The sequence below is a fragment of the Eulemur rufifrons genome, chromosome 24 (assembly GCF_041146395.1).
Source record: "Eulemur rufifrons isolate Redbay chromosome 24, OSU_ERuf_1, whole genome shotgun sequence".
In the NCBI taxonomy this organism is placed as follows: Eukaryota; Metazoa; Chordata; class Mammalia; order Primates; family Lemuridae; genus Eulemur; species Eulemur rufifrons.
In genome coordinates, this window is record NC_091006.1 from 36,859,137 (window position 1) to 36,884,952 (window position 25,816).

At 38.6% G+C, this 25,816-nt stretch overlaps 1 protein-coding gene and 1 non-coding gene across 3 annotated transcripts in view; one reads left to right on the forward strand and one right to left on the reverse strand.

Annotated features, from left to right (window-relative positions):
* Window positions 1-25,816, reverse strand: part of SLC30A9 (solute carrier family 30 member 9) — a 198,718-nt gene that overhangs the window by 153,318 nt on the left and 19,584 nt on the right. For both annotated transcript variants that reach the window (XM_069458581.1, XM_069458580.1), the window contains exons 5-14: window positions 24,267-24,359; window positions 23,818-23,900; window positions 18,180-18,238; window positions 13,571-13,638; window positions 10,913-11,015; window positions 7,522-7,577; window positions 5,163-5,298; window positions 3,711-3,750; window positions 2,159-2,230; window positions 1,585-1,692 (exon numbers count right to left, since the gene is read on the reverse strand). In XM_069458581.1, coding sequence (XP_069314682.1) covers window positions 1,585-1,692; window positions 2,159-2,230; window positions 3,711-3,750; window positions 5,163-5,298; window positions 7,522-7,577; window positions 10,913-11,015; window positions 13,571-13,638; window positions 18,180-18,238; window positions 23,818-23,900; window positions 24,267-24,359 — 818 coding nt within the window. The remainder of the gene's footprint in view (window positions 1-1,584; window positions 1,693-2,158; window positions 2,231-3,710; window positions 3,751-5,162; window positions 5,299-7,521; window positions 7,578-10,912; window positions 11,016-13,570; window positions 13,639-18,179; window positions 18,239-23,817; window positions 23,901-24,266; window positions 24,360-25,816) is intronic.
* LOC138375166 (U6 spliceosomal RNA) lies at window positions 6,918-7,022 on the forward strand. The gene has a single exon (XR_011231427.1). It is a non-coding gene; the product is annotated as a U6 spliceosomal RNA (small nuclear RNA).

The following is a 25,816-nucleotide window of genomic DNA, read 5'->3' on the forward strand; positions in this document are numbered from 1 at the left end:
ATTTGAAGAAACAGTGAAGAACTGTGGGAGCTCGTCACCTAAAATTATTTTGAATATATAAGAACAAATGGGGAAGGATGAAAACAGTTCCAAGAGAATTCCAACTTCATAAATTGAGTCTTTTCATACCAAACGGTTCTTTTGCTTTAGAACATAAAAATGAAATGGAGTTTCTGTCTTCTCGTTTACTTGCATTGCACTGGCCCCAAACACTTAACCAGCTACCAAAATGAGGATGGAACCAACGCACAGGGAGTTAAGGAAACAGGAAGGCAATGTTACTACTGGCAGCAAGAGTGGAAAACACAAATGAACAAGAGCCACAACACTCAGTAAGTCCTCACTGAACACCGTCAATACATGTTCTCGGAAACTGAGACTTTAAGAGAAACAACTATATGTAATGAAACCACCATAAACAAGAGTTGTTACTACAGCATATTTCTGGTCACAAAAACATCATCAAATTCTTAAAGAACCAAAACACTTCTAGTATTAAACATTGAAATATATGTGAGATATACATACATTTAATAAAAACTGATAAAAACTAAGCAAGATAATTATCTGCCCAATTTTTGGTGCCTCAGTGAGTGAGGTGATCACAGTGGTGGTGGGTTAAACCAAGCAACAAATGCTTGCGCAGCAAAAACCGCAAGGAGCACCCACCGCCATCCACGTTCAGACACAACACAAACGCAGGGGCTCCCTGAGTTTGCTGTCATGCATCTGTATGACTGTGGTCTACTTTGTGAATTTTTATTTGACAATGATTTTTATTTATGCAACTATTTTCCAACCAGCTTATTGCAGTTCAGGGTCACAGGTGGCCAGACCCTCTCCCAGCAGCTCAGGGCACAAGAAACCACCCCCAGCAGGACGCCATTCCCTCAGGGCACACTCACACCCAGTGGCTCACACTGAGACAGGCCAATGAAGCTAACACTAACATGCACAGCTCTGGGATGGGGGAGGGAGCTGGGGTGCCTGGAAAAACCCCACACGGACATGGGGAGAACATGCCAACCCCTCACAGACATGGGGAGAACATGCCAACCCCTCACAGACACGGGGAGATCATGCCAACTCCACACAGACAGTGACCCCAGCCAGGAATTGACTGTTTTTTTCCATCAACCTTATAATGAAACGTTGAATGAAACAGTGTTATCTAAGGACCTGCTGTATATTTATTTAGAACTTTAGAGTTTATTAAAGTTCTCTCTCATACTATCTTAATTAACCTGTGAAGTTACCAAGGCAAATATTATCCACACTATTACAGGGAAAGAAAGAATTTAAAGTTCAGAGTGACTGCATAATTTATTAATTCACAGCTAGAAAGGTTTAGAGGAATCTTCTACTAACAGCCTTTCTTATTTCTAATTTACAGAAATTTCTAATTCAAAGAAACTTGAATGAATACTTTCACTAAATGTCTTATACAACCAATGATTAGTATGGAATTAACACTGAACAATCTATTGGTTTAATATTATTCAATGAGGTAAGAGAAAATTCCCACATATTAAAGAATTATTTAAGTAGTACAAATAAATCACCTGTAATTTAAGAAATACTCACCTGTTATAGAAGTAAGACCCATGCAAGTGGCTGCTATTATCACTCCCAAAACGGCTGCAGTGTCTTCCAATAACACAACATTGGTACTAGGATCACGGCTTTCCATTACTTAATCATGGGGGGACAGACAAGAAAAGAAAATTTCTGAAATCTTAACTTGGCACTATCAGGTAACATTTTAATAAGTATCCACGTAAAATCAGGATACAAATTAAGATAAAAATGTATGAGAGATCATGATTTTAAAATCCCTGTTCAATGTAAACACAATTGCTTGGCTTAAATGTCAACAATAATTTATATATAAAGTCAAATTGCTTTCTCAAGTTATAGACGCATCTATAGAAATACAGTGGTTCACTTAAGTCAAATCCAAATATATCCATGTTCAAACTGCATTACATTTACATTTCTCCTTTTAAAAGAGCTGAAGTATATACATACGTACGAGCCACACAGGGACCTAACAGTGAGATATATTTTGTACACATCTAGTAGGAACAAAGCAATAGCACTAGGTAATTTTAAGCAAATAAAGGAGACGAAACAAACACTTGGCTTCTAGAATACGTACCATACTTGTAAAATGTCATTCCTTTGGCCTGAGCGCTCCTACGAAGCTCATTTACGGCAACAAGAAGTGTTGCTGGAAGAAAAGCATTTATATTAGCAAGGCAGAAACTTCGTGCCTCTGAATGTCAATAAAGACAGCATCTCAAAAGGAAAGTAAACCAGCACAACATTTTAACGCCAGGGCTGGCAATCAGGAAAAGTCCCACATTGACCAGTCATCAAGAGCCCAATTAATCATGACAATAAAATGAATCCCCTATTTCTAAACCATAACTAAATATAATTACTATAACAACATCCTTAATGTATTGAACAGCTTCCATTGGGCAGGAACCACACTAAGCATGACCACGTTTGATCCTTCCACTCTTTGGAGGCAGGTGGTGCTATCAACATCGTACAAACCATCCAAGATGAGGGGCCCCGTAAATACATACGATTATGACTGACCTGCCAAGTCAAAATAATATTAAAAAGTACTTCTCCACTCCCACTGCTTCACTTGACCAAAAAATAAATAACTAAATAAATAAACGCAGTTGCATACTGATATTAGCAGTTCCCCGTCACAATACTGCTCTAGCTGTGTATTTCAGAAACTCTGAAATATTCATATTGCAAAGAGAGCCTTCTGATTAACACTACCAAAACCTGCTTTTTAAAAATTCAGTATAGGCCGGGCGCGGTGGCTCACGCCTGTAATCCTAGCACTCTGGGAGGCCGAGGCGGGTGGATCGCTCGAGGTCAGGAGTTCGAGACCAGCCTGAGCAAGAGTGAGACCCCGTCTCTACTAAAAATAGAAAGAAATTATATGGACAACTAAAATATATATATACAAAAAATTAGCTGGGCATGGTGGCGCATGCCTGTAGTCCCAGCTACTCGGGAGGCTGAGACAGGAGGATCGCTTGAGCTCAGGAGTTTGAGGTTGCTGTGAGCTAGGCTGACGCCACGGCACTCACTCTAGCCCGGGCAACAGAGTGAGATTCTGTCTCAAAAAAAAAAAAAAATTCAGTATAAACTGGCTACAGTGGCACATGCCTTTAATCCCAGCTACTCAGGAGGCAGAGCCAAGAGGACCAATTGAGCCCAGGAGCTCAAGGCCAGCCTGGGCAATACAGCAAGACCCCACCTCTAAAAAAAATATTAATATATATAAAATAAAAATTCTACATAGTTATGTTTATATACTCCATTTCAAATGTTCTGAGCATTCTGACATATAATACTCGAGAACAAACTTTCCCCTGTCCTCAAACAGGGGTGGAGAATCTACAGCCTTCTAGATCCTTAAGGGTGGCCTTTTGACTGAATCCAAATTCTACAGAACAAATCCTCTGGATTCCGCCAAAAGGCCACACTTAAGGATCTAGAGGGCCGTTTCCCACCCAGACTCATCCATTATACAAACAATCATAACATACTATATGAAGACTTTATTCCCTAAAAGTAGACAAAGCTTAGATTCCTATTCCCCCAGTTTTCTTTAATCAATGGACTGCTGAATATGTTACTAAATTAAGAATAAAGAGATACTTTGTGACAGTACATACCTCCTTCAGATACCAATGATCCTGCTAAAATACAATATGCCTAGAAAATAAATATTAAAATGAATCATAAATTCAGTATTTCACTAAACAAGTACAATTGTTCATGCATAAAGTCTATAATGTCTAAACAACACAAATTCAAATCTAAGCCAGACAAGAAGGATATTAACGGGAAACAACGCCAAAGAGGACAATGACATGAGTGAACATTTGACATCTGGGCTGGGGACACCAGATGCAGTAGGACCCACACCCATGCTCAAGTTAACTTCTGGGTTTTGCTTGGATGCCTAGTACTAAGAGAATCCTGATTCAGAAAGATAAGTGGTTATAAATAGTAATCAATTACTTTTTCTGGTAACACTACTTTCCTTGCAATTCTAGGACATTCTTCAATTAAATAAAGATGGCAAGGGAAGCTTTATTCCAAGGTTATACAAATAGTTAACTTAGCAACATAAATTTTTAAAAAATTTTAATGAAATTCAAGCCAAACATCTAGAGAATTTTCAACATACCTTTTTGGAATCCTAGGCTTTCCTAAAATAGAGGTTTGAAAATTTTCTACCTAGTCCAACACTCTTAAAATTCTTTTAAGGAAACTGAGATCTTCCAAGGTTAAGTGATTTGCCTGAGTACACAGAAGTGATAGCAGAGTAAGAACTAGAAATGCAAGCTTTCTAGGTTCAATTCTAGGCTCTTTCCACTGAATCTCTCAAAATGAAACCGAACTAAAAGAGTAGCTATACTTCCCAGTAACTATTTTTAATCCTTCCATCCTGAAAGTATTTAAGACACACTCATCACCCAATAAAAGGCAATAGCATGTATCGGCCAAAGACTGCAAAATAATATCTAATAAACATAAACTGGTTTACGGTGTGTTGAATCTATTATTTATTTAACAAAGTGCCATCGATTAATAGAACCCCATTTAGTTACTAAAAGACACAAGAGCTTCTAGAAGCTTGAAAACTTAGACACAATTGAAAATTTAACTATTAATAATTACTTAATCTGTAGCTCCAGAGACTGCTTTGCCTTTGTAGAGTGATGACGTACAAACTGGACGAATGCTAAGACAATGAGTAACTATGAACTGGCCAAGCCTTTCCGGAATGGAGGCAATACATTTGTCTGTTTAATGATATGCATTGTGGGAAGAAACTTAGCCAATAAAAACTGCAGGAAACTAGTGAATAACAAATGTAAACAAGCCCAGTTTAACAGACGTGCCATCATGCAGATGTGTATGGCGTGAGGGGAGGTTAAAAGGAGATGGACTCTCTCCGGTTCTGGCCAGGACCCACAACAGAGACGCCCCCACATCCCACAATGAGGCTGTATGTTATCCTCGTTCTTTGACGTCACTATGACAAAGGCATTCTACTCTACTCAAGCACTGTGTCACATTACTTCGAAACTGAGGAGAAGAGGAGAGGAGAGGATTACCCATAGAAGGGATTCCATTGGCTGAGGGTGAAGCAGCCCCATGACCCCATGGTACCACGACAGTCCTGCACCCATCATGAAAATACCAACACCACTAATGAGCGAAGAAATATAGCGCATGTTTGAAAATCCATACCTGAAAAATAAAAAAGAAGGTAATACAGTTTTTAAGGAGTACAAAGGGTTTCCTTTACAAAATATATGCTTAATAGGTCAATGAAAAAGACAACAAAAAAAATCTTAGAATAATCACCAAACTCAAATCTAATCAGAAGAGCAATCTATAAAATGGAAAAAGACTGCAAGTTCTTTGAAAACATATAAAAATAAAGTGAGTATCATTTGAGGTATTTTCTAATCCCTTTTCCATATAGTCTATTTTGGTTTAGTAGAGCTACTTTACTATCAAGTACTACAGACGCTGGTAAAATTAATCTTTTTAAAAAACGCATTCAGATGCTGAATGGGGTAACATTTCAATTTCCTTGTAAGGCAGCTTCTAATTGAGTATTTTAGTCCTTTTTTGCAGCCAATATGTGATTTATATTACCTATAATGTGATGCTTGACAATGAACAGTTTACTACATATAGTTTATTGCTGGTTCTGAATAGTTCTGAATAGCACATAGCAACTATCAACTATTACTAGAACTGAGAGCTTCGCCCAAAAGGGTGTTTGATTTTAAAATCTCAATTATTTTCAAGTATCTCTGGTAAATATGTACATTGTTTCATATTATTGTAAGTACCAATACAATGCTCAGCATTAAAAGAACTAAAAAATACGACAACTATAGGAGGAAAAGAATCACTCATTCATAAAAACATTTCCTGAGAAATTTACTCCCAAACTCAAACTCTGTGGCACCCTTCTGGGAGACAGAAATTTAAGCAAGAATTCTTAATCAAACTGCTGTTTGAATCCTGGGGAATTCCCAGTTCATACATGTGATAATGTGACAGCCAGCTCATTTAGAAAAATTTACTTTCTTCTAAAGTTCCCCCCCAAAGTAATATAGGATATATATTAATTTAAGTTAAAGTAAATTAAAATCTAAATTAAATGGCATTAATTTCATCTCAGGTGTTTTCAAAGAATTTGTAGGTTCTTATTGAAAATTTTAATTGTGTAGATCCACACTGAGCGATATGATAAGCTACTAGCCACATGTGGCAATTTAAATTAAAATTAATTAAAACTGAATATAGTTTATAATTTAGTTCTTCAGTTGCACCAGCCGTACTTCCAGGGCTCAACAGCCCCGTACAGTGACTACCGTATTGGACAGACACAAACTATTTCCATCGTTGAAGAAAATTCTGTTGGGCAGCACTAATGTTATAATTAAAAATATCTTGAGAAGAAATCTTTACAACCTAAAATTTAAAACTTTGACCCTCTGTTTTTAAACCTTTGGTATAGAAAACTGGCTAAGAAAAAAAAGAAAAATTCTAGAAATGGTAATTAGCAGACTAGAGAACCAGCTATTGTCTATACTAGCTGGCTGATAGTGATAGGATATTCAAAACATTATTATTTATAAGTTAACAGTAGTTCCTTGCTTTCAAGTAAAGAAAGGCATTTGTAAACAATAGACTCCTTTACAGAAATAACAGTGCATTTTTTTGTCTTAAATTGATCAAATTCTATTACTGAACAGAGTTAAAAAACGACGCATGTGGCATTCAAAGTTTTAGATGATTCTGTCAGTAGAAGCAACAGAAAAACATCTCTGTGTCAAACAGTAAGTACGGTGCTTGTTTCTGCAGCACACGGACTAAAACTGGGAAGATACAGAGAAGATCAGCCCAGCCTCAGCGCATGGATGACACAAGTTCGTGAAGCGTTCCACATTTAAAATAATGGGCATGATTCAAAATAATGTATTTTTAAAAGTATACTCATTTTACAAATAAATTAGAAATATTAACAAAATACTATTTCCCAATCACAATAGTAAGATTAAAATAAGTATGTATTTTACAGACGTTTTCACCAAAATTTTAGACTAGGCAGCCTATGGGTCTAAATCTGGAATATAAGTTTCCCTGGACCAAAATAAAACAGACTTCTAAGATCAAAATATGTGCTTTATGTTATCAAATATGGAGAGGACAAGATCTCCATGCTGTGTTACAAAGAATACAAATAATTTAAACTCCATTTTCAAATTATACCTTGAATTTACTTTGACACAGCGGTGAGTCCTGCATTTTAGATACCACAGTAGAAGAAATGATCAATCTTTAACAAACTGCAGATATATAAATTGCAGGAGATTTCTGAAATTCAGTTGCTTTTATTTCAATGACTTGTCGCCAAAACAAACAAAAACAAAATAAAGGCAATGTCCTTACGGATGAGAAGGATCTGGTGTTTGAACAGACTTACTGATGCCCAATGCTAGTAACCCCTGTGGAGAAGAGGGAAAAAAAGGTAAATAAGCATTAGCAAGATGGCAGGTATCAAATGGTATGGCCAACCTGGAGGGTGTGAGCTGACAGTGACAAAGAAACACTTAACATATGTGCATGTCCGATGGCCCAGCAACTCTGGATTCTAGTTTTACCTGAGAAAAATAAAGACGAACCCAAAGGGCTCAAAACACCATTGTTTATAATGATGAAAAACAGGAAGGGAACATAAATATCCATTAATTGGGAATGGTAAAGTAAGTGATAAACCATGAATTATTTCTACAGCAATGTAAAAAAACAGGGTGAGGGGAGATGTTTCTGTACTGATGTGAATAAAGCTCCCAGATATGCCATTAAGTGGAAGGGCGAAAAAAAGCAAGTTAGGAACAGTTTATGTTTCATAGTTTTTATAAACTACATATAATGTAAAGCACAGGAAAATGTCCGGAAGAACACACATTTAACTATGTTTATATCTCTGAAGACAGAAGGAACATTAAGGTGGTCTATAATAGCTGATTTTTTATAGGAATAAACAAACTTATTCCTCACTGGCAAAAATGTGCTGATTGTAATGGTTGCTATTTTGATTAATACAGATGTATCTGAGCCTTGTTATAATGATTTAAAATTCACGATCCAAAACCGCAATTACTTTTGCACCAACCTAATGTAAGTGGAGTTTATTAAAATTTCATTCTCCATTTATTTGCGGATAGTAGAAACATAACTGATTTCTGCATATTAACCTTCTACACTTATTGATTTTGAATGTTAAACCAACCTTACATTCCTGGAATAATACTCGATTATGATACATTATCATTTTTATATACAGCTAGACTCAATCTAATTATATTTTAAGGATTTTTACATCTATGTTCATGAGGGATTCTAGTCTGTATTTTTTTTCTCTTGTAGTGACACTGTAAGTTTTGGTGTCAGGGTTATGCTGGGCTCATCAGAGCAACTGCAGAGCATTCCCTTCTCTGTTTCTGAAAGTCTGTGTACTACTGGGGTTACTTCTTCCCTAAATGTTTGACAGAATCCTCCTGATACTGTCCCAGAGGTTACAGAGGCTCCCTTCACTGTTTTTCAGTTTTTCTCTCTCTGTATTTAGTATGGCTGTGTTCTGTTGTTACATATGCAGACTCACAAATTTTTTTTTTTTGCAGTGTCTGATCTGCTGTTACTGCTATACAGTGAATTGTTCATTTCAGATACATTTTTCAGCTTCATTTGGTTCTTTTCTCGTACTTTCAATTTCTTTCTTCATTGTGTTCACGTCTTCCTTTTCAACACATAAACAGAGTTGTGACAGCTATTTAACATCCTTGTCTGCTAGCTCCATCATCTGTCAACTGAGTCTGATTCTATCGACTGACTTTTCTCCTGGTTAGGAATCCGATTTTCTTGCCTCTTAGAATGTCCAGTAGTCTTAACATTGGAAGCTAAACACTGTGAATGTTATACTGAGTGATTTTAGATTTTGTAGTCTTCCTTAAAGACTTTGAGGCTTTGCTCTGGCCAGTCATTAAATTATCTGCAGATCAGCTTGATCCTTTAGAGCTCTTAGGGAGGTTTGTTAGGGAAGATTCTAGAATTACACTAAGGATAATTTAGCCCTGCCACCAAGGTGAGCTTTCTGTTGGCCTAGGTAATCAATGAGGACTCTCTCAGGTCAGCTGGTCAGAATGGGAACGTATCCCACCCTGTGTGGACTCCAGGAATTAATCAGTTTATTGCTCAGTTTCCTGCTCTGGTGGTTCTCTGCCCAGACTCATGCCCTGATATTCGGCAAAGACTAAACTCAAGGAAATTCCTACGTAGACTTCTCCAGCTTTTTGTCTATGTCTCCCTCCTCTGTGGAACTCTGCCTTGTAATTTCCAGCCACCTGAATTCAGACCCCCTCAATTCTGATCTGTCTTTTCAGCTCAATGAGACTGTTACCTCCTACCCTGCTCCACTAACCCAAATGTGCCTCCAAGCAAAAAGCCAGAGAGATCAGAGTCCAGTCATCTGTCTCCCATCTCTCAGGGATCACGGCCTTATTGTCCAATATACTTTGTCTAGGCTTTTACTTGCTTACAGCAAGAGACTAATTTCAGCCCCTGTCAGTCCATCACGGTTAAAAGCAGTTCTATACATAATATTTTGCAACTTGATTTTTGACTCAGTTTATCATAGTTATTATTCCAGGTCAGTAAGGTCAGTACAAAGCTATCTACCACATTCTTTTAAACCCCTGAATAGTATTTCAGAGGATGAACACTTAAAAAATTGTCTTCAGTGTTTTAAATAAAAACTAATATTGAAACTAACAACCTCATACATATCTCCTTGCCATATGTAAACATTTCTGCATTTCGACTTTCCTATGTTCAGATAAGCTTTCAAGAAAACAGAGATTATACATTACATATAATCCCCATCCCCTCTCCCCCTAGCCCACACCATGACTGACTGGTAAATTATTATACAGATAGTAGTTATTAAATATGTGTTGAGTATAAAAATTAAATTCAAGGCAAAGGTTATCAGTACTAATGGCAAACAGCTGTCTTCTTTCCTTACCTTTACAAAGGGTTTTAATCCATTTGATAGTGAGTTAGGTGAGTTCTCAGGTTTAATTTTTAATTACTATTGCTCTCCTTGCTCCTTATCATTCTATTATTATTTTTAACTTTGTCTTAAATATTCTTATTGTACGTCTCTTTCACTGCAGTTCTCCCAAATTTATTCTTACATAAGAGGAGTATAAATAAGTAAATACTGAAAAGGTATTCTCTTAACATGCCAAACTCTTTAAAATGTGAAATGATACAAAAGTAGACATTTTTACTGTATTATTTAAAAAGGCTTCGGTTTCTAGTATTCATAATTTAGGCCAAAGGGGGCTTAAAAGTTAATTTCATAAAAATTTTCCGTTTGCAAATTCAAGAAAGTAATTCAAACTACTGGTCTAATGTAAAAGCATTTGAATCACTTACATGTGACAACTTTATATCTTTTTCCAAGAAAGTAAATTCACTGGCTTTTACGGTCATTAAGAACTCGTATTTGGAGACCAAATTTCTCCTCAATATAAGAATCTCTTCTACAAAAGCCTCTACCCAAACGTTTAGTGACTGATAATCTTACACTTTACATTCCTTTGTTGGAAGTTCTTAAAGCTTAACAACCTGCTTTAAAATACCATCATTGTATTTTTTTGCACTTCATCGCTGAAAGATAACACAATTTTCATTTTCTTCCACAAGCCGACTACACGAATCATTCAGCTTTTAAACAGATCAACTTTTAGATTAAAGCCTAAGCTTTTATCCTCACCTGATTACAAGTATCAGACAATGAGTGAACAGCTTCTGAGAACATACTCGCTGAACCCGTGTAAATCCAGGCAAGAAATTTAAAGAAGCAGTTTAACCCATTGCTAGGAGAAAAGGAGAAAACAATTTAGGGTAGGTTTGGACAAAAATTTCTACCAAAAGCTTATTTAACCAACTGTATATACCTCTATACTAGATTCTGTTAAGAATAAAAGAATACTTAACCATAAAGAACATATTATACTATTTAGGTTACAAGAGTACAAATTTGAAAAATACAGATTACAGTACCACTAAGTACTCGAAGAGGCATGCTATGAGTAAGCACATTACTTCAGTGCATTTTCAAAACTGCTGAGCAAAGAGAGCTCTATGATCGGACAAGACGATATGCAAAGGGAATTCTGTTTCAGGCAGGAGTCTGCGCTAGACAGTGTCCGGCAGGCCGGCGTCAAGGCAGGTTTCAGTGAGGGCCTGTTCACTCGAGCAGGCAGACGCCAGAGCGAGGACACGTGCAGAAGCAGCAGTCTCAGCGTCACGGCAGCAGGCCAGAGGTGCCGAAACCGACATGGTTAACTCCGAGGAAGCGAACCGCACAGACTCCACCAGTAATGACCGACATGATTCACCTCAGGCACCAGACTGGCGACCTGGCATGTTCAACTGCAACCCTATTGTACAAATATAAACACCCTCATTTTATAAATGAGGAGACTGTACATCCCCTCTCCTCCATCTCAGATAATTTCTTGAAAAAATCGTATCTATTCTCGCTGTCTCAGTTTTCACTTTTTATTAAGTCTTCAATCCACTAAACAATTGCTTCTTGTCTTCCTTATCTCATTAGATTGTTCTTATCAATACCACCTACCATTCCTTGCTACTAAATTACTGGAAACATTTAACTTCTTGGAAGCATATGCCACTTTTCTTAAAACATTGTCTTTCCTTGGCTTCCATGATACTCCTGGCTTTCTTCCTACCTGCTCTCTACTCTTCCTCAAACTCATCTGTGGCTCTTTTTCCTCCACCCATTTCTTAAATGTTAGCATTCTTCAAGGTATTTTCCTGAGGGCTTTTTCTTCAATGTATGTATATTAAGAATAATACTTCAGTATATATCGTGTATCAGGTACTACAAGTAATTTACATACATTACATACATTCTTCTAATAAGGAAAGCTATAATCACTACCCGTTTTACTGGTGAGAAGAACTAAATCATTGACTATCTCACCTGGGTGCACATACACACCCCAAACTCAAAAATAAACTCATCATTTTCTCTGTTCCCACCTGTCCCTCCTTCCAACCTCCTTTCAGTGAATGGTGCGGTATTTACCCAATTGTCCAAGCAGAAGCCTGGGCACTATCGTGACCAGACCTTCTAAGAGCAACTTGGGCCTCTCCACGTCTCTCTGTTGGTACCACTATTCTAGTTATTCCATCATCATCCTTTCTCTGCATTATTCTAAATGCCTTCCTCTAGTCTAGTGCTCGCTCCTCCAACCCTTAAAGAATTATGTATTACATCTTTATATTTCCAGATCCCATCACAGTATCTGACACATGCTTTATATATACACTTAAAAATAACATGTAGCTTCAATTAGCTAGAAATATACTGAATGTTCTCAACACAAAAAATGATAAATGTTGGAGATGATGGACATGCTAATTACCCTGATCTGATTCACTGTATGTACTGAAACATCACTGTGTATCCCATGAATATTTACAATTGTTATTTGTCAACTAAAATTTTTTTTAAATAAAAGAACAAATTATAGAATTAATGCTTTCATATATCCTAAAATAATCATCAAAATGAATAAAAGGTAAATAAAACAATAGGAATCAAGAAGACAAGGAAAAAAGAGGCAAAAACATCAATTATGTTCTTCCAAGGTAAATGGGAGAAAAATAACAAGTATAAAGATATTCTTGGCCGGGCGCGGTGGCTCACGCCTGTAATCCTAGCACTCTGGGAGGCCGAGGTGGGCGGATCGTTTGAGCTCAGGAGTTCGAGACCAGCCTGAGCAAGAGCGAGACCCCACCTCTACTAAAAAAAAATAGAAAGAAATTATATGGACAGCTAAAAATATATATAGAAAAAATTAGCCGGGCATGGTGGCGCATGCCTGTAGTCCCAGCTACTCGGGAGGCTGAGACAGGAGGATCGCTTGAGCTCAGGAGTTTGAGGTTGCTGTGAGCTAGGCTGACGCCACGGCACTCACTCTAGCCTGGGCAACAGAGTGAGACTCTGTCTCAAAAAAAAAAAAAAAAAAAAAAAAAAAAAAAAAAAGATATTCTTCAGTAACTACAACCAGGTTCATTTAGTTACTCTAAAAACAACCTTGGCCAATTTGACTTTTGAAAAAAAGACTTCTATTAACTCCCATAAAAACAAGAGAGGATTTTCAGGTAGCAATTATTCTTAGATCTTAATCACATTAAAAATACACAGAGCACAAGACAGTGTCTACCTGAACTCATACTCTTCCACTTTATTGAAAATAGACTTATTTAACTCCTTCCTGAAACAACATAAACCTTGAATTCTGTAGCTAGCTAGCAAGTAATAAATTCATATATTTAAAGAGATATACATTAAAAAGAATACATTTCTATTTTAAAAGGCTTATTTTTCAATACTTACATGCAAATGGCAACCATCACCACTTTTCCTGGTCCCTTAAAGAACACTGATGCTGTTCTAGAGCGTGGCTGTAAAATAACAAAAACAGAAAACCTCCAAAATCTCCCAGAGAAGCACTATAATTGGTGGCCCAAAAAATTTCTCCTCTGTCAAAACTTCTGAACAACTAGGTTGACGTAATTATTTTTCTCCAGAATCTCTTCTTTAACACACTGACTGCCACACACAAAAAAACAGAAACTTTTCCTTGGGGCCACAGTGTTTTATTATGAAAACAGAATAAAAACTTCGAGTGTAATTGAAAAGTAAATATAAATAAAAAATGATAAATAAAAAAATTGATTTCTATTCATTTAATCCACGCTTTTATAATTAAATTGTCAATACTAATTGTAATAATAAGAACATCAAGATTTTATATGTGCTTCACGTGGCCCCAGGGTCAAAACTAGAGTGAGTTGAGTACAACTCACATGGCAGTCGATGTGCTAAAAAGCCTATCTGGGTCCTTTTCCAGAACCTTGCTTATTCTGCTTCCTTGTAATTCACGTCCTGCCTACTTACAGAAAGGATCTGAGTTGGCTACATAAAAACTAGTAATAAAGTGATAAAAATGCATTGAACTAAAATCCATACACTCTAAAATTGTTCCATTTCTTAACCAACTTCTTAGCTTTTATAAAAAAAGGAACAGCCAAAGCCAGCAAGTTTGCTGCTCTAATTTAACTCCTGACTGCTCTCTCAGAAAAAGAGCTCTGTAGTGAAAATAGTATGTTTAATTCCCAAACAGACCAAAACAAAAAAGAAAAAAACCAGTAGGGAAATACATTCCAGGAAATTTTCTCTTGAGCTAAATTTTCTTTTGCTGTTCCCTGAATATACACTTCCTTTGGCTTTTCTCATGTTCTTCCGTCTCCCTGGAAGGCCTCTGTCTCCCACTGCAATCTGAGTGTTACCACCCTCTTCTCCTGTCCACAGAGAGTCCTCCAGATCACCCACACAGACTCGCTCTGCTACAAATCTACTATTGCACTTCCCATTTCTATCACAGCACTTTATACATTCCGAGGTAATCTTGAAAGATCTGGAAGAAGAATGTTTCAAGCAGAACATGCAGCAAGTTCAAAGACTGTGGAACAGAAACAGCCTGATGTACAGAAAGGACAAAAATAAGGGCAGTGCAGCAGAAGCACTGAGAAAAGAGAAATGGCAGGAGCCGGGCCGGAGACGTACGGGCAGGGCCACGGCCCACCGGGTTCTGTAGACTACAGAAAGGATTCTGAACTGTACTCTAGGTCAGGTCTCTGCTTACAATTATCCAGTGACAATTTTAAGCAGAGACTTGACACAGTCTGATTTATGTTTTTAAAAGATACAGTTTATAATGTGGAGAAAAAACAAAAGGTGGCGAAATCAATTAGGAGGGATTCAGGTAAGAGACGATGATGGTTTAAAGTTTCAATAAGGAAGATGTTAAGAAGTTGTCACACTAGGAATCTATTTTAGAGAAAATGCCAGTGGGACTTGCTAATGGATTTAAAGTAGTAAGAGACCCACAAAGAATCTCGAACATTTGGAGGTTGGATAAAGAAGCAGAGTCCTTTGCAAAGGAGACAGAGGAGGAGGAAAAATTAAAAGAGTACAAGAGAAAAAAAAAAAAAAAACCAGGAGAAAGATCATCTTGAGCTCCTAGAAGACATGAGGTTCCAAGGAAGAGGAATACTTCCTACTGGTGGAAGACACTTGAATACTTCTTCCTTACTTTTCTGATTTCCATGAGGAGAGGTTTCTCCCCACCCGCCTCCCCACAGTGACCTCCTGCACACGGCCCTCCCTGCCTAAGGCCCCTGGAGATTGTCTACGTTTAGTGAGGAAAGTCAGCTGGAAAGTTTGAGAGAATTTTGGGCGTGCTAAGCCCCCTCCTTCATTTTGGGATGTGGGACTCATTCTGTTCTGTCTTTCCACGGCTCTGCACCTGGGCAATTTACTCAGTAAGTCCAAATAAAGAGTCTGAGTTCTAATGCACGAGCTTGGACCCTGGAGAAAACAGGGGAGGGTAATAAATGGGGAGTGAAGTTTGAGATTTTTAGTGGGGCCATGCTCTGTAAGACTTTGTCCTTAGCAGTCACCACAGCTTATGACAATTCCGTCCCCTGGCAGGCAGGACACCATGGTCTGGAATAAGCAGGAATGGGGCTCAGTGAAGGCGCAGGTGCTGTGAGCTGGGCTACTACAACATAAACTGGAATTCTATAGGGGCGAAGTGGCCTAATACTACAAAGAAAGGTGAGGTGAGATTTCATTTCAGGCATTAGGGAATCAAAATGCTGTTTTTGCATGTTTGCCATGTTTTTCAGCCAGCTCTGCGGGGCAGGATCTTAAAGAGCACTTCTTAAGCTCCACATGGCCAACAGAGCAAGGGGTGAGCTTCCAACTGTAAAGTGTTGTTGGGCCAGGCCTTGAAACGCAGCGAAACCAAACACCTCAAATTCTGCACTGAAGTTAAGAGATTGAACTGTGCAGGAACAAGCCCTGTCCATATGGCTTCAGCTTGTACTTAGATTTGTAAACTGTAAACTCTGATCGTGGTTCTAAATGTCTGAGTTCTACTATTTGTTGACAACACAGTGTGTGTTTTATTATAATAAGAGTATGCTGTACCCTTTGGTTGCAGAGAAAAACTCAATGAAATTAATACAGGAACAGTAGAAATGAATATAAATAGTAAACACGTGACACGTAAGCTGAGAAATAAAAGAAAGGTTTGAGAACTTATGGGAGGGACAAGACAACACCTGCTTTTCCTATTTTTATATATATTTGGAAATTTTCACAAAAAACAAGTTTCTTTTATATTAGGAAAAATATAGAAAAGTTGGATAGATTTCAGAGAGGACTACCAGGAAAAGCAGCATGAATTGCTCAAAGCGTCACTGGTCCATTTCAAGGCAGTACTATTACCGTGGAGACAAATACATTAAATGGAGACAAAGGTACTTGCAGTTCTCTAAAGGACCACACCAAGAAATACACAAAATGAGAAACACAAGGGAGGGCCCAAGAAGGTGGAAACACATTCATGGGGAAACGCAGTAAAGGGACAACGAGAAGTCAGATGTGAGAGGGTCGGTCACTGCTCTGATGAGAGGATGCTTTTGGCAGAGCCACAGCACCGGGACTTCATTTGCCTCATTACTGGAGTACCCATGACACAAAGAAGAGTATAACAGAAAAACAGCTGTCTGGGTCAGAAATAAAAAGAAGATGTTTAATGTCAGCAAACAGGATTAGCACTAGGTTTTAGAGAGGGAAGGCACCATCTTCAGTGGGAGAGCGGCATTCCTAAAAGAAACAGGGAACAACAGAGGGAAATGAAGACCAGTTTTATCCTATTCAAACAAAAAAAAAAAATAGGTTGTAAGAGAAAAAAGCTCTATTCAAAACCTGGAACCTCTGAAAGCTGAGGAGCATCAGTCGTCCACAGAGCTCTGATAACACAGACTTGAGAGGTCAACAGCTCCTGCTGGAAACTCTGGTGAGGACGATCCCTGCGTGAAACAGACGTGAAGGCCAGGAGTGGGTCTCCCCGCAGGCAGGGCCCACCAGCCCTACTTATCACACGGCAAGGGGCAGGGGCAGCTGAGGCTCCACCAGAAACACAGGGACCAAAGGGAAAGTGGAAATTAAGAATATAATGAATGGCAAAGAAAAGCGTATCAAATAAGATTCGACTGGAATTGCCATTATTGCCAATTTCTAAACTCTGCAAAAAGGGAGCAAGGTCTCAAATGCCACCCACAGTGAAGACCAGCCTTCTGCCTGGACACAGGATTAACTTCTGGATAGCTGGTCCCTCCCAGCCAAGTTTAAACGAAAAGTCAAGTCTGCTCAGAGACTGCTTGGCACTCTGGAGGGGGTGGTGACTTTGGCAAGAGCCATGTCAGTGGGGTGGTGGGGATAAAAGCCCAACTGGACTGGGTTCAGGAGAAAACAAGAGGTGGGACAGTAAAGGGAAACTTTATAGACTTATCCTAGTATTAATTTCCTTCTAGTAGAAAGGAAAGCAGAGTATTTTGGCTCATGTGTAGATAGCAAATTTGTTGATGAAAAGATGAGGTACTTTTGTCAAAGCACATCTAATTTTTCAATGAAGCATGAAGCAGAGTCAACAGCTGGAAAGTAAAGAGTGAGGCTGTAGGAGGTTTGGGAAGAGAGAGAGAGGTATGTGCAATTGCTGCTTCACAGAGTGCGAAAGTAAATGTACTCTGGATGGTTAGTAAGAATGTCAGATAATAGCATCCATTGATTAAAGATGTCTATGAAAAGGAGAAATCTTGCTAAAACCTGTGAAAATAAAGTCTTTTCCTTCTTCTATATCTACATGTTTAAGGTTCATAACACGGTTATGAATTTAAAAAAAAAACATATCCCAGTTTTTTAAATTTCAAGAGAATCAGATAGAAACTAATAGACTGTAACTCAATAAACTACCATGTGCTCAAGAAAACCTTGGATTACAATCACAAACATGCTAAAGTTTCACAACGGACTTGCATTAGGATTCTGCTGTGCAATGCATACACACACATTATTAGAAACACATCCTTACCTTGGTGTTTCCCAAGAAATCTCTATATTCTCTTAATATTTTTTGGTTTCTAAACAGCCCTGTAAGAAATACAAAATAAATTTAGGTCATACATATTCTTACCAGTTTAAATTAACAGAATTATTCACTGCAAGACTATGTTAAATGTACTCCACTAGCTACCAGCAAAAATATTTATTATAAGAATCTGGATTTGCAACTCTATTAAAAAGTGGGCAAAAGACTTCAACAGATATTTCTCCAAAGACGATGCCCAACCAACAAGGACATGAAAAGATGCTCAAGGTCACTAACCATCAGAGAAACACAGATGAAAACCACAATGAGAAGCCACCTCACAGCCATCAAGATGCCCACCATAAACGAGAACAGAAAACAACAGGCACTGGCAAGGACGTGGAGAAACCAGAACCTCTGTGCACTGCTGGTGGGAACACAAAATGGAACACCTGCTATGGAAGACGACACGGAGGTGCCTCCCAAAGTTAAAAGCAGAACTGCCAGATAACCCAGCAACCCCGCTTCCAGACATCCACCCAAAGGACAGAAAGCAGGGCTCACAGAGCCGCCCACACGGCCGCGGTGGCAGCACCGCCGTTCACAGTGGTCACCAGGCAACGCAACACAGATGTCCGCGGATGGATGAGCGAACAGATAAAACAAAATGTAGTACGTACAAACAATGGAATATTATTCAGCCTTAAAAAGGAAGGAAATTCTGTCACATGCTACAACATGGAGGAACCTTGGGGACACTATGCTAAGTGAAATCAGCCAGTCACAAAGGGGTAAATACTGCACGATTCCACTTATACCAAGTGTGTAAGGTATTCAAATCCATAGAAACAAAAAACAGAATGGTGGTTACCATGGGCAACCACCCATGGGAAGGGAAAAGGTGGAATAATGGCTCAGTGGGTACAGAGTTTCAGTGTTGCAAGCTGAGAAAGTTCTGGAGATCTGTTTCACAACAATGTGAATATACTTAACACTTCTGAACTGTACATTTAAAAATGGCTAAAATGGTAAATTTTATGCTATGTGTTTTTTACCACAATAAAAAAGAGGTTGAGGAGAATCTGGATTTGTAATGAGATAAAGGTGGTCTGATAAGATTCTCTTCTCAATATTACCTTAAAAAAATGATTTATTAAAAGCCCCAAATTTTGATTTTTATCCCAAAGTTTAAAAATATGTGAAAAAATATTTTCATGGTACTGTGCTTTCTGAAATTTTTGTACTTTAAATATTTCATTTAACGTATTTACAAGGTTATTCATGGTATCATTTTATTAATAATAGCAAAACGATAGAAATGACCTATGGGGAATGACTGAACAAATCACAGAACATCCAGAGAAATCGCATTATTACAGGAATGAAGGAAAGTCCCCATCTACTGCTACGGGACACTCCCCACAACGTATCATTGTTAAAAAAAGCAATAACGGAAAGGATGTATAGTATGTCTTATCTATGCAGGAGGAGAGTTTAATACAAATAAAACACATTTTTTATGTGTGCTTATTTTCCTATATTTAAAAAATGGAAGCAGGACGGTGGCCATGGAAGTCGGAATCCGCTAAGGAGTGTGCCACAACTCATCTACTGAATCAACTAGCAAAATTAATTAAAAAAAAAAATGGAAACAATAACCCCAAGCTAATTTTTAAAAGTTACATATGCAAGAGGGAGGGTAAGAGGGTGGAAAGGACAGAAATGGAAGCCAGACTTCTCCGAAATATTTTGTTCTGTAGACTTGACTTTGGAATCGTGTAAATGTTTTAAATAATTATAAAATAAAAATAAAATTATTCCTAAAACTCAAGAGCAAAATAAAACAAACGAGCCTAATTGTGTATCTATCTGATGGTGTATCCATATAGAGAAAAATTCCAAGTGACTTTAAAACACAGAAATTTCACTAAACATCCCTAGTGGGATATATACTGAAGACAAAAAGAAAGCAAAGCAACCTTAAATCACCCTGATAGAGGTACCATTAATACTCTCATTTTGAAACTGTGCTGTGTCCTCCATGTGTCCATAAACATATTACAGAATAAATCAAACATTACTTTATATTTATAACCAATATTTCTATTTATAATCAAATATTACATAATTACCTTATGTTAATAACTTAGGAAATGAGATTTTTAGTGTGAGAGAAAAGATTCAAAAACCAAACGGGAAAAAAACCAGTAAGTTTATGGGAATAACTTGCATATTTTCTCTATTGAGAACAGAAAGCAGTTCCTACCTCTACCCACCGAGGAGACCTGACAATATGCCGACCTGTTAACCGTGAGCACTTCCAGACCAGGTGTGGCGGCTCAAGCCACCTTGCTGGGCTACTGAACGAACCACCCAGAAACTGCAACTCTGCCTGCAGTCCTGTTTTCCTTTTCTGTTTTTGTGAAGAAATCCTGCTGTGATAATACTCGTTTTTAATTTTCTCCTTTTCTGACTTGCTTTCCTGTGAGCTGGGAGCAGCGTGGAGAGCGGCTGGCTGCTGACGCCAGCGTGCGCTGTGTTCTGACCCCCTAGCTCTAGAGCTGGGAGCAGCGTGGAGAGAGGCTGGCTGCTGACGCCAGCGTGCGCTGTGTTCTGACCCCCTAGCTCTAGAGCTGGGAGCAGCGTGGAGAGAGGCTGGCTGCTGACGCCAGCGTGCGCTGTGTTCTGACCCCCTAGCTCTAGAGCTGGGAGCAGCGTGGAGAGCGGCTGGCTGCTGACGCCAGCGTGCGCTGTGTTCTGACCCCCTAGCTCTAGAGCTGGGAGCAGCGTGGAGAGAGGCTGGCTGCTGACACCAGCGTGCACTGTATTCTGACCCCCTAGCTCTAGAGCTGGGAGCAGCGTGGAGAGCGGCTGGCTGCTGACGCCAGCGTGCGCTGTGTTCTGACCCCCTAGCTCTAGAGCTGGGAGCAGCGTGGAGAGAGGCTGGCTGCTGACGCCAGCGTGCGCTGTGTTCTGACCCCCTAGCTCTAGAGCTGGGAGCAGCGTGGAGAGAGGCTGGCTGCTGACGCCAGCGTGCGCTGTGTTCTGACCCCCTAGCTCTAGAGCTGGGAGCAGCGTGGAGAGAGGCTGGCTGCTGACGCCAGCGTGCGCTGTGTTCTGACCCCCTAGCTCTAGAGCTGGGAGCAGCGTGGAGAGAGGCTGGCTGCTGACACCAGCGTGCACTGTATTCTGACCCCCTAGCTCTAGAGCTGGGAGCAGCGTGGAGAGTGGCTGGCTGCTGACGCCAGCGTGCGCTGTGTTCTGACCCCCCAGCTCCAGGGTCACCGCACAGCAAACATAGAGCTCTGCCGTCTGACCCAGTCACAAAAAATCCATGCTCGACCGTGACTTAAAAGCACACGACTAGGTGCCTACTTTCCCTTCTTTTCTTACTGACGAGAGAGGTATGCGCTGACATGCTAAAAAACACACAGAATGTCACACACACAACACCTGTGACACTCGAAACACCGCTGCACTGTCAACCCTGTCACCGCAATCTGCAGTGCACCAAGCAATCGTGCCAAGTGACCAGAGTGCCTCAGTCCTTACTGGGGCTACTTGAGTCTACTGTTGGTAGGACAAAGGCAACATAAACAATAAATTATTGAGCATGGCTGTGCTCCAATAAAATTTTATTTGTGGATTCTACATTTAAATTTCATGTACCCTTCATGTGTCACAAAATATTCCTCTTTTGATTTTCTGTCCATCATTAAACATATGAAAACCACTCTTGGCCCGTGGACTATGCAAGAACAGGCAGCAAGCTGGCCTCGCTCCACAGGCCACGGTCTGCCAGCCTGGCCCCTGAGGACACATTCTACAGCACCAAGGGGGGCTTAATAAAAGCCAGTGACGTAGGCTGGTATAAGCTATCCAGGAAACCTTCACCTATTAAAACTGATTAGATTAAGGTCCGAAACGATAGCCAAAAAGACACAGAATCAGTAAGTAATTTAGAACTAGACCTGCTAGGAATGAGCAATATGCGTACACTGACCCTGATACGTAGGATGCCCAAGGACCCATGATGCCCTCTTTGGTAAAAGGAACTGAAACCAAAAATAGGGCGATGAAAAAGATTGGAATGGACCGGCAGTTAGTTCATACTGGAAGAACTAAATTTGCACGGCACTGTCAGGGAACTGTAAGGGAAGAATAAAGGAAAGGAAGAAATTCATGTCACTAAAATGCAATTAAGAAAATAAGGGCCTTTCAACAGTCACATCAGCCAAAACTTATTAACTCTTCAAACTTATCCCTTTCTAATAGGGGTAAAAATTAATGTCAGCCAGGCGCAGTGGCACATGCCTGCCGTCCAAGCTACTCGAGAAGCTGAGGCAGGAAGATCATGTGAGGCTGCCGCGAGCTGCGATTGTGCCTGTGAAGAGCCACCCACTCCAGCCTGGGCAACACAGCAAGGACCCCCGACCCCAAAACAAGTCAGCAACTGTCTGCTGCTTCTGAGAAGCCAAAAACCCTAAGATACTAGAATTCACGGACTCCTCCATGCTTTTCAAAATGCCAAACCGATGATTTAAAGAACTTGGATTTTGTAAGGATAACTACACTTACTCAACATCTAGATAATTTAATATTATATGTTCCAGGCCACGGGAATCTCAAATATATTCCGTATTCCTCCTAACATTTTCAACTTTGTCAAGAAAAGGAATCACTAGCAGAAGGTCAAGCCCTTTCTTTGCCAGAATTAAAGCATTTTGAGAACATCCTAGACGTTCAACCAAGTGGCAGCTGAGAGGATTATTAAGACTGACGGGTTACTGCAGGCAACGGATATGGAAAAATGGTTATGATTACACTGGCATCTGGAAACAGCAAGATGCACAACAACATGTAGAGTATCATCCCATCCCATTTAAGTGAAAAAATATGTGTATAAAAATTTGAAAATGCATTGGAAATAGTCTGGAAGGTTATACACAAAACTGTCAACAATGGTTCTCTCCAGGAGGGAAAATGAAACAGTATTACCGAAAATGAAAGAAGACTTTTTATTCTTTATATTTTTGTGTTCTTTTTAAAATCACAAGTGTGTATCATTTTTGTCATTAATAAATATATGCGTATGTAATTTAAAAATGTATCTAAAACACATTTTATATTACCCTAAATCTAAATTCTATAAAGGTGGTTTTGTCACTAATCCACTAGACTGTTAAGTTCCCTAAGAGCATTATTTGCATCTAAATCTGAAGCACCAAGCACAGCTTCTTGTTCATAATAGGTGTTTGATAAATACCTGCTGAATGAATAAATTAATGTGGTAGCTGAATTAATAGATCTGTCTGTACGAATGCATCTATTCTATCACTTTTATAACAAGTATAATCTTCAAATCAGATCCTAAGTTTTAATGGTCACGTGTCTTACAGAAACCACAAACTATTGTTTCTCTGACTTTCATTATCTTCAAAAACCTTTAGAGGAAAACAAAAGAAAATAGATTCTGTTTTTATCAAATAACTGAATTCCAAAATGGAAACTGGCATTCGCTGGAACACAGAGAGCCAAAGCCAAGAGGCGTGCACGCTCTGGAGAGCGTGCGGCCACTGCAGGCACAGATCTCGCCCCAGGTCACTTTCAATCAACTCAGCTTTAAATCGACTCTACTCACGCTCTCTATATTCTATTTCCGCTTCCTTGCGCAGTTTCTTCTCTCTGGCCAGAGCTTCAGGGCTTCCCCAGACTTCCAACGACCTGTGCAGACACACACGGTTGCCACGTGGAACAATTTCAGTCACTTTATTGCAATCACATTTAAATCTAAATGAGCTATAACTACATGAGAACCTTACAACAAAGCATAGGGTCCTTTCAGGAAAATATAAAGAACTTACGGAACTTTTCTGAATTAAACCTAAACAATAAAAGTCAATGGCAAATTTTCTTATAAATTATGACATATATTTAGTTAACTAGTACATACTAGTAAGCTCTCAGATAAACTAATTTGCAAAAACAAAAATAATTTTTAAAATACATCATTTAAAAAACTCTGAGTCTGTCTAAAATGTGTTATTAACCCCACATTTGGTTTGCGCTTTACAAGAACTGTGTTCTTACTTTGCTTCCACATCTGATCTCAAGTACACAGTAAAGGACTCCGTATCTTCATGCGGACTTCGTCGTCTAATTTTTCGAAGTTGTTCCAGATCACTGGAGAAAGAAACATGTTGAATTTATTCAGACAAGGTGCATACAGTTTATGTACTTAAAAGGATTACTAAGGGCAGGTAAAAGCAACTACAGTGATCCTCATCCTAGAAGAATAAAGATCTGTATTGCTTTTAAGATCGGTTTAAAGATGGCATTTTGTGTACAAAAAACTTCTGGAGTCAGTGGGAAAAAAAAGAATTATTCTTGATGCTCAATGTAGACATCGTAACATAGTATGTGGAGATTCAATTCCCTCCTCAGTGCTTGTATTTTATCTGCTATGGGCATACCAATGCCATCTTCAATGTATGAAAACAAGTGAAAAGTAGAAAGAACATGGAGAGTATCGTCCCTCTATTTAAGAATTTAAATTAAAATTTTACAGTCATATTTATTTATATCCAGATTAATACTAAGTGGTAATATCCATTCAAAGGTATCAAGTCATAAAAGGGGTATATGTCAATTATATGCTATTTAATTATTTTCCTTTCTCTTAAATTCTGAAAGGTTTATATATTTATCAAGTCACTGTTAAACAGTCATTTTATATTTAATCATGGGTCTTCCTAAGGAAGTTCTGTAACATCAATGAAAGGACTATAAATAAAAATCTGGTGACTAGCAAATGTCATTAAGTTCTAGAAATTAAACAGATTTTTTTAAAAAATGAACAGCCATCACGTTAGTTAAAAAGTACGGACAAGATATTACAAGATACGTATCCTCTCTGTCACTGACTCACACTAAATGAGCTGGGTCAAGTCACTAACATCTTGTATTATGTTTCCTTGCCTATTAATGTGGAAACCTGATCATTTAATTCACAAAATCTTTGTGAGAGCTGAATGAAATACTCTACGTAAAACAGAATATAGTTTTACATCAATGTTGTAATTGTTTTCTACTGTAATATTAATTATGGAAGACATAAAATTTATTATAGGAACATTTCTTGATACCATACCATAAAGGATATAATCATGACACAGAGTGGAAAAAGGACAGATCATCTGATTTCTCTAAATGGCCCACAAAGGAGGGAGAAAAGTTTAAATTTGTAACAAATATGATTTCAATAAATCTCTATGATGAGGAAATTAATAAAAGATATAGAAAGAAGTAAAAATAATTTATACTCAACAGGAACCATAGTTGGAGTGTGAACATAAACATAACCCACTGAATTACATACTCAACTCTGCTAGCCAAAAAAACAAAACTTCAAAAAGTCAAATGTAAAAATAGGCAAATAATCTTATTGATAATTCTGCCACATATCACTGACTTAACAATATAACTCCTAAGATGCTTGTGGGAGAGACAGATTTTGAAGAATTTGACCTTGTGAGTTTAAAAAGCTGAGAAAGACTGGAATTGCTCATTTTGGAGAATTCAGTTTAGTAACAATTTTAACATTTTTGACTGAATAAAAATATTTCTCCAATTTAGGAGGG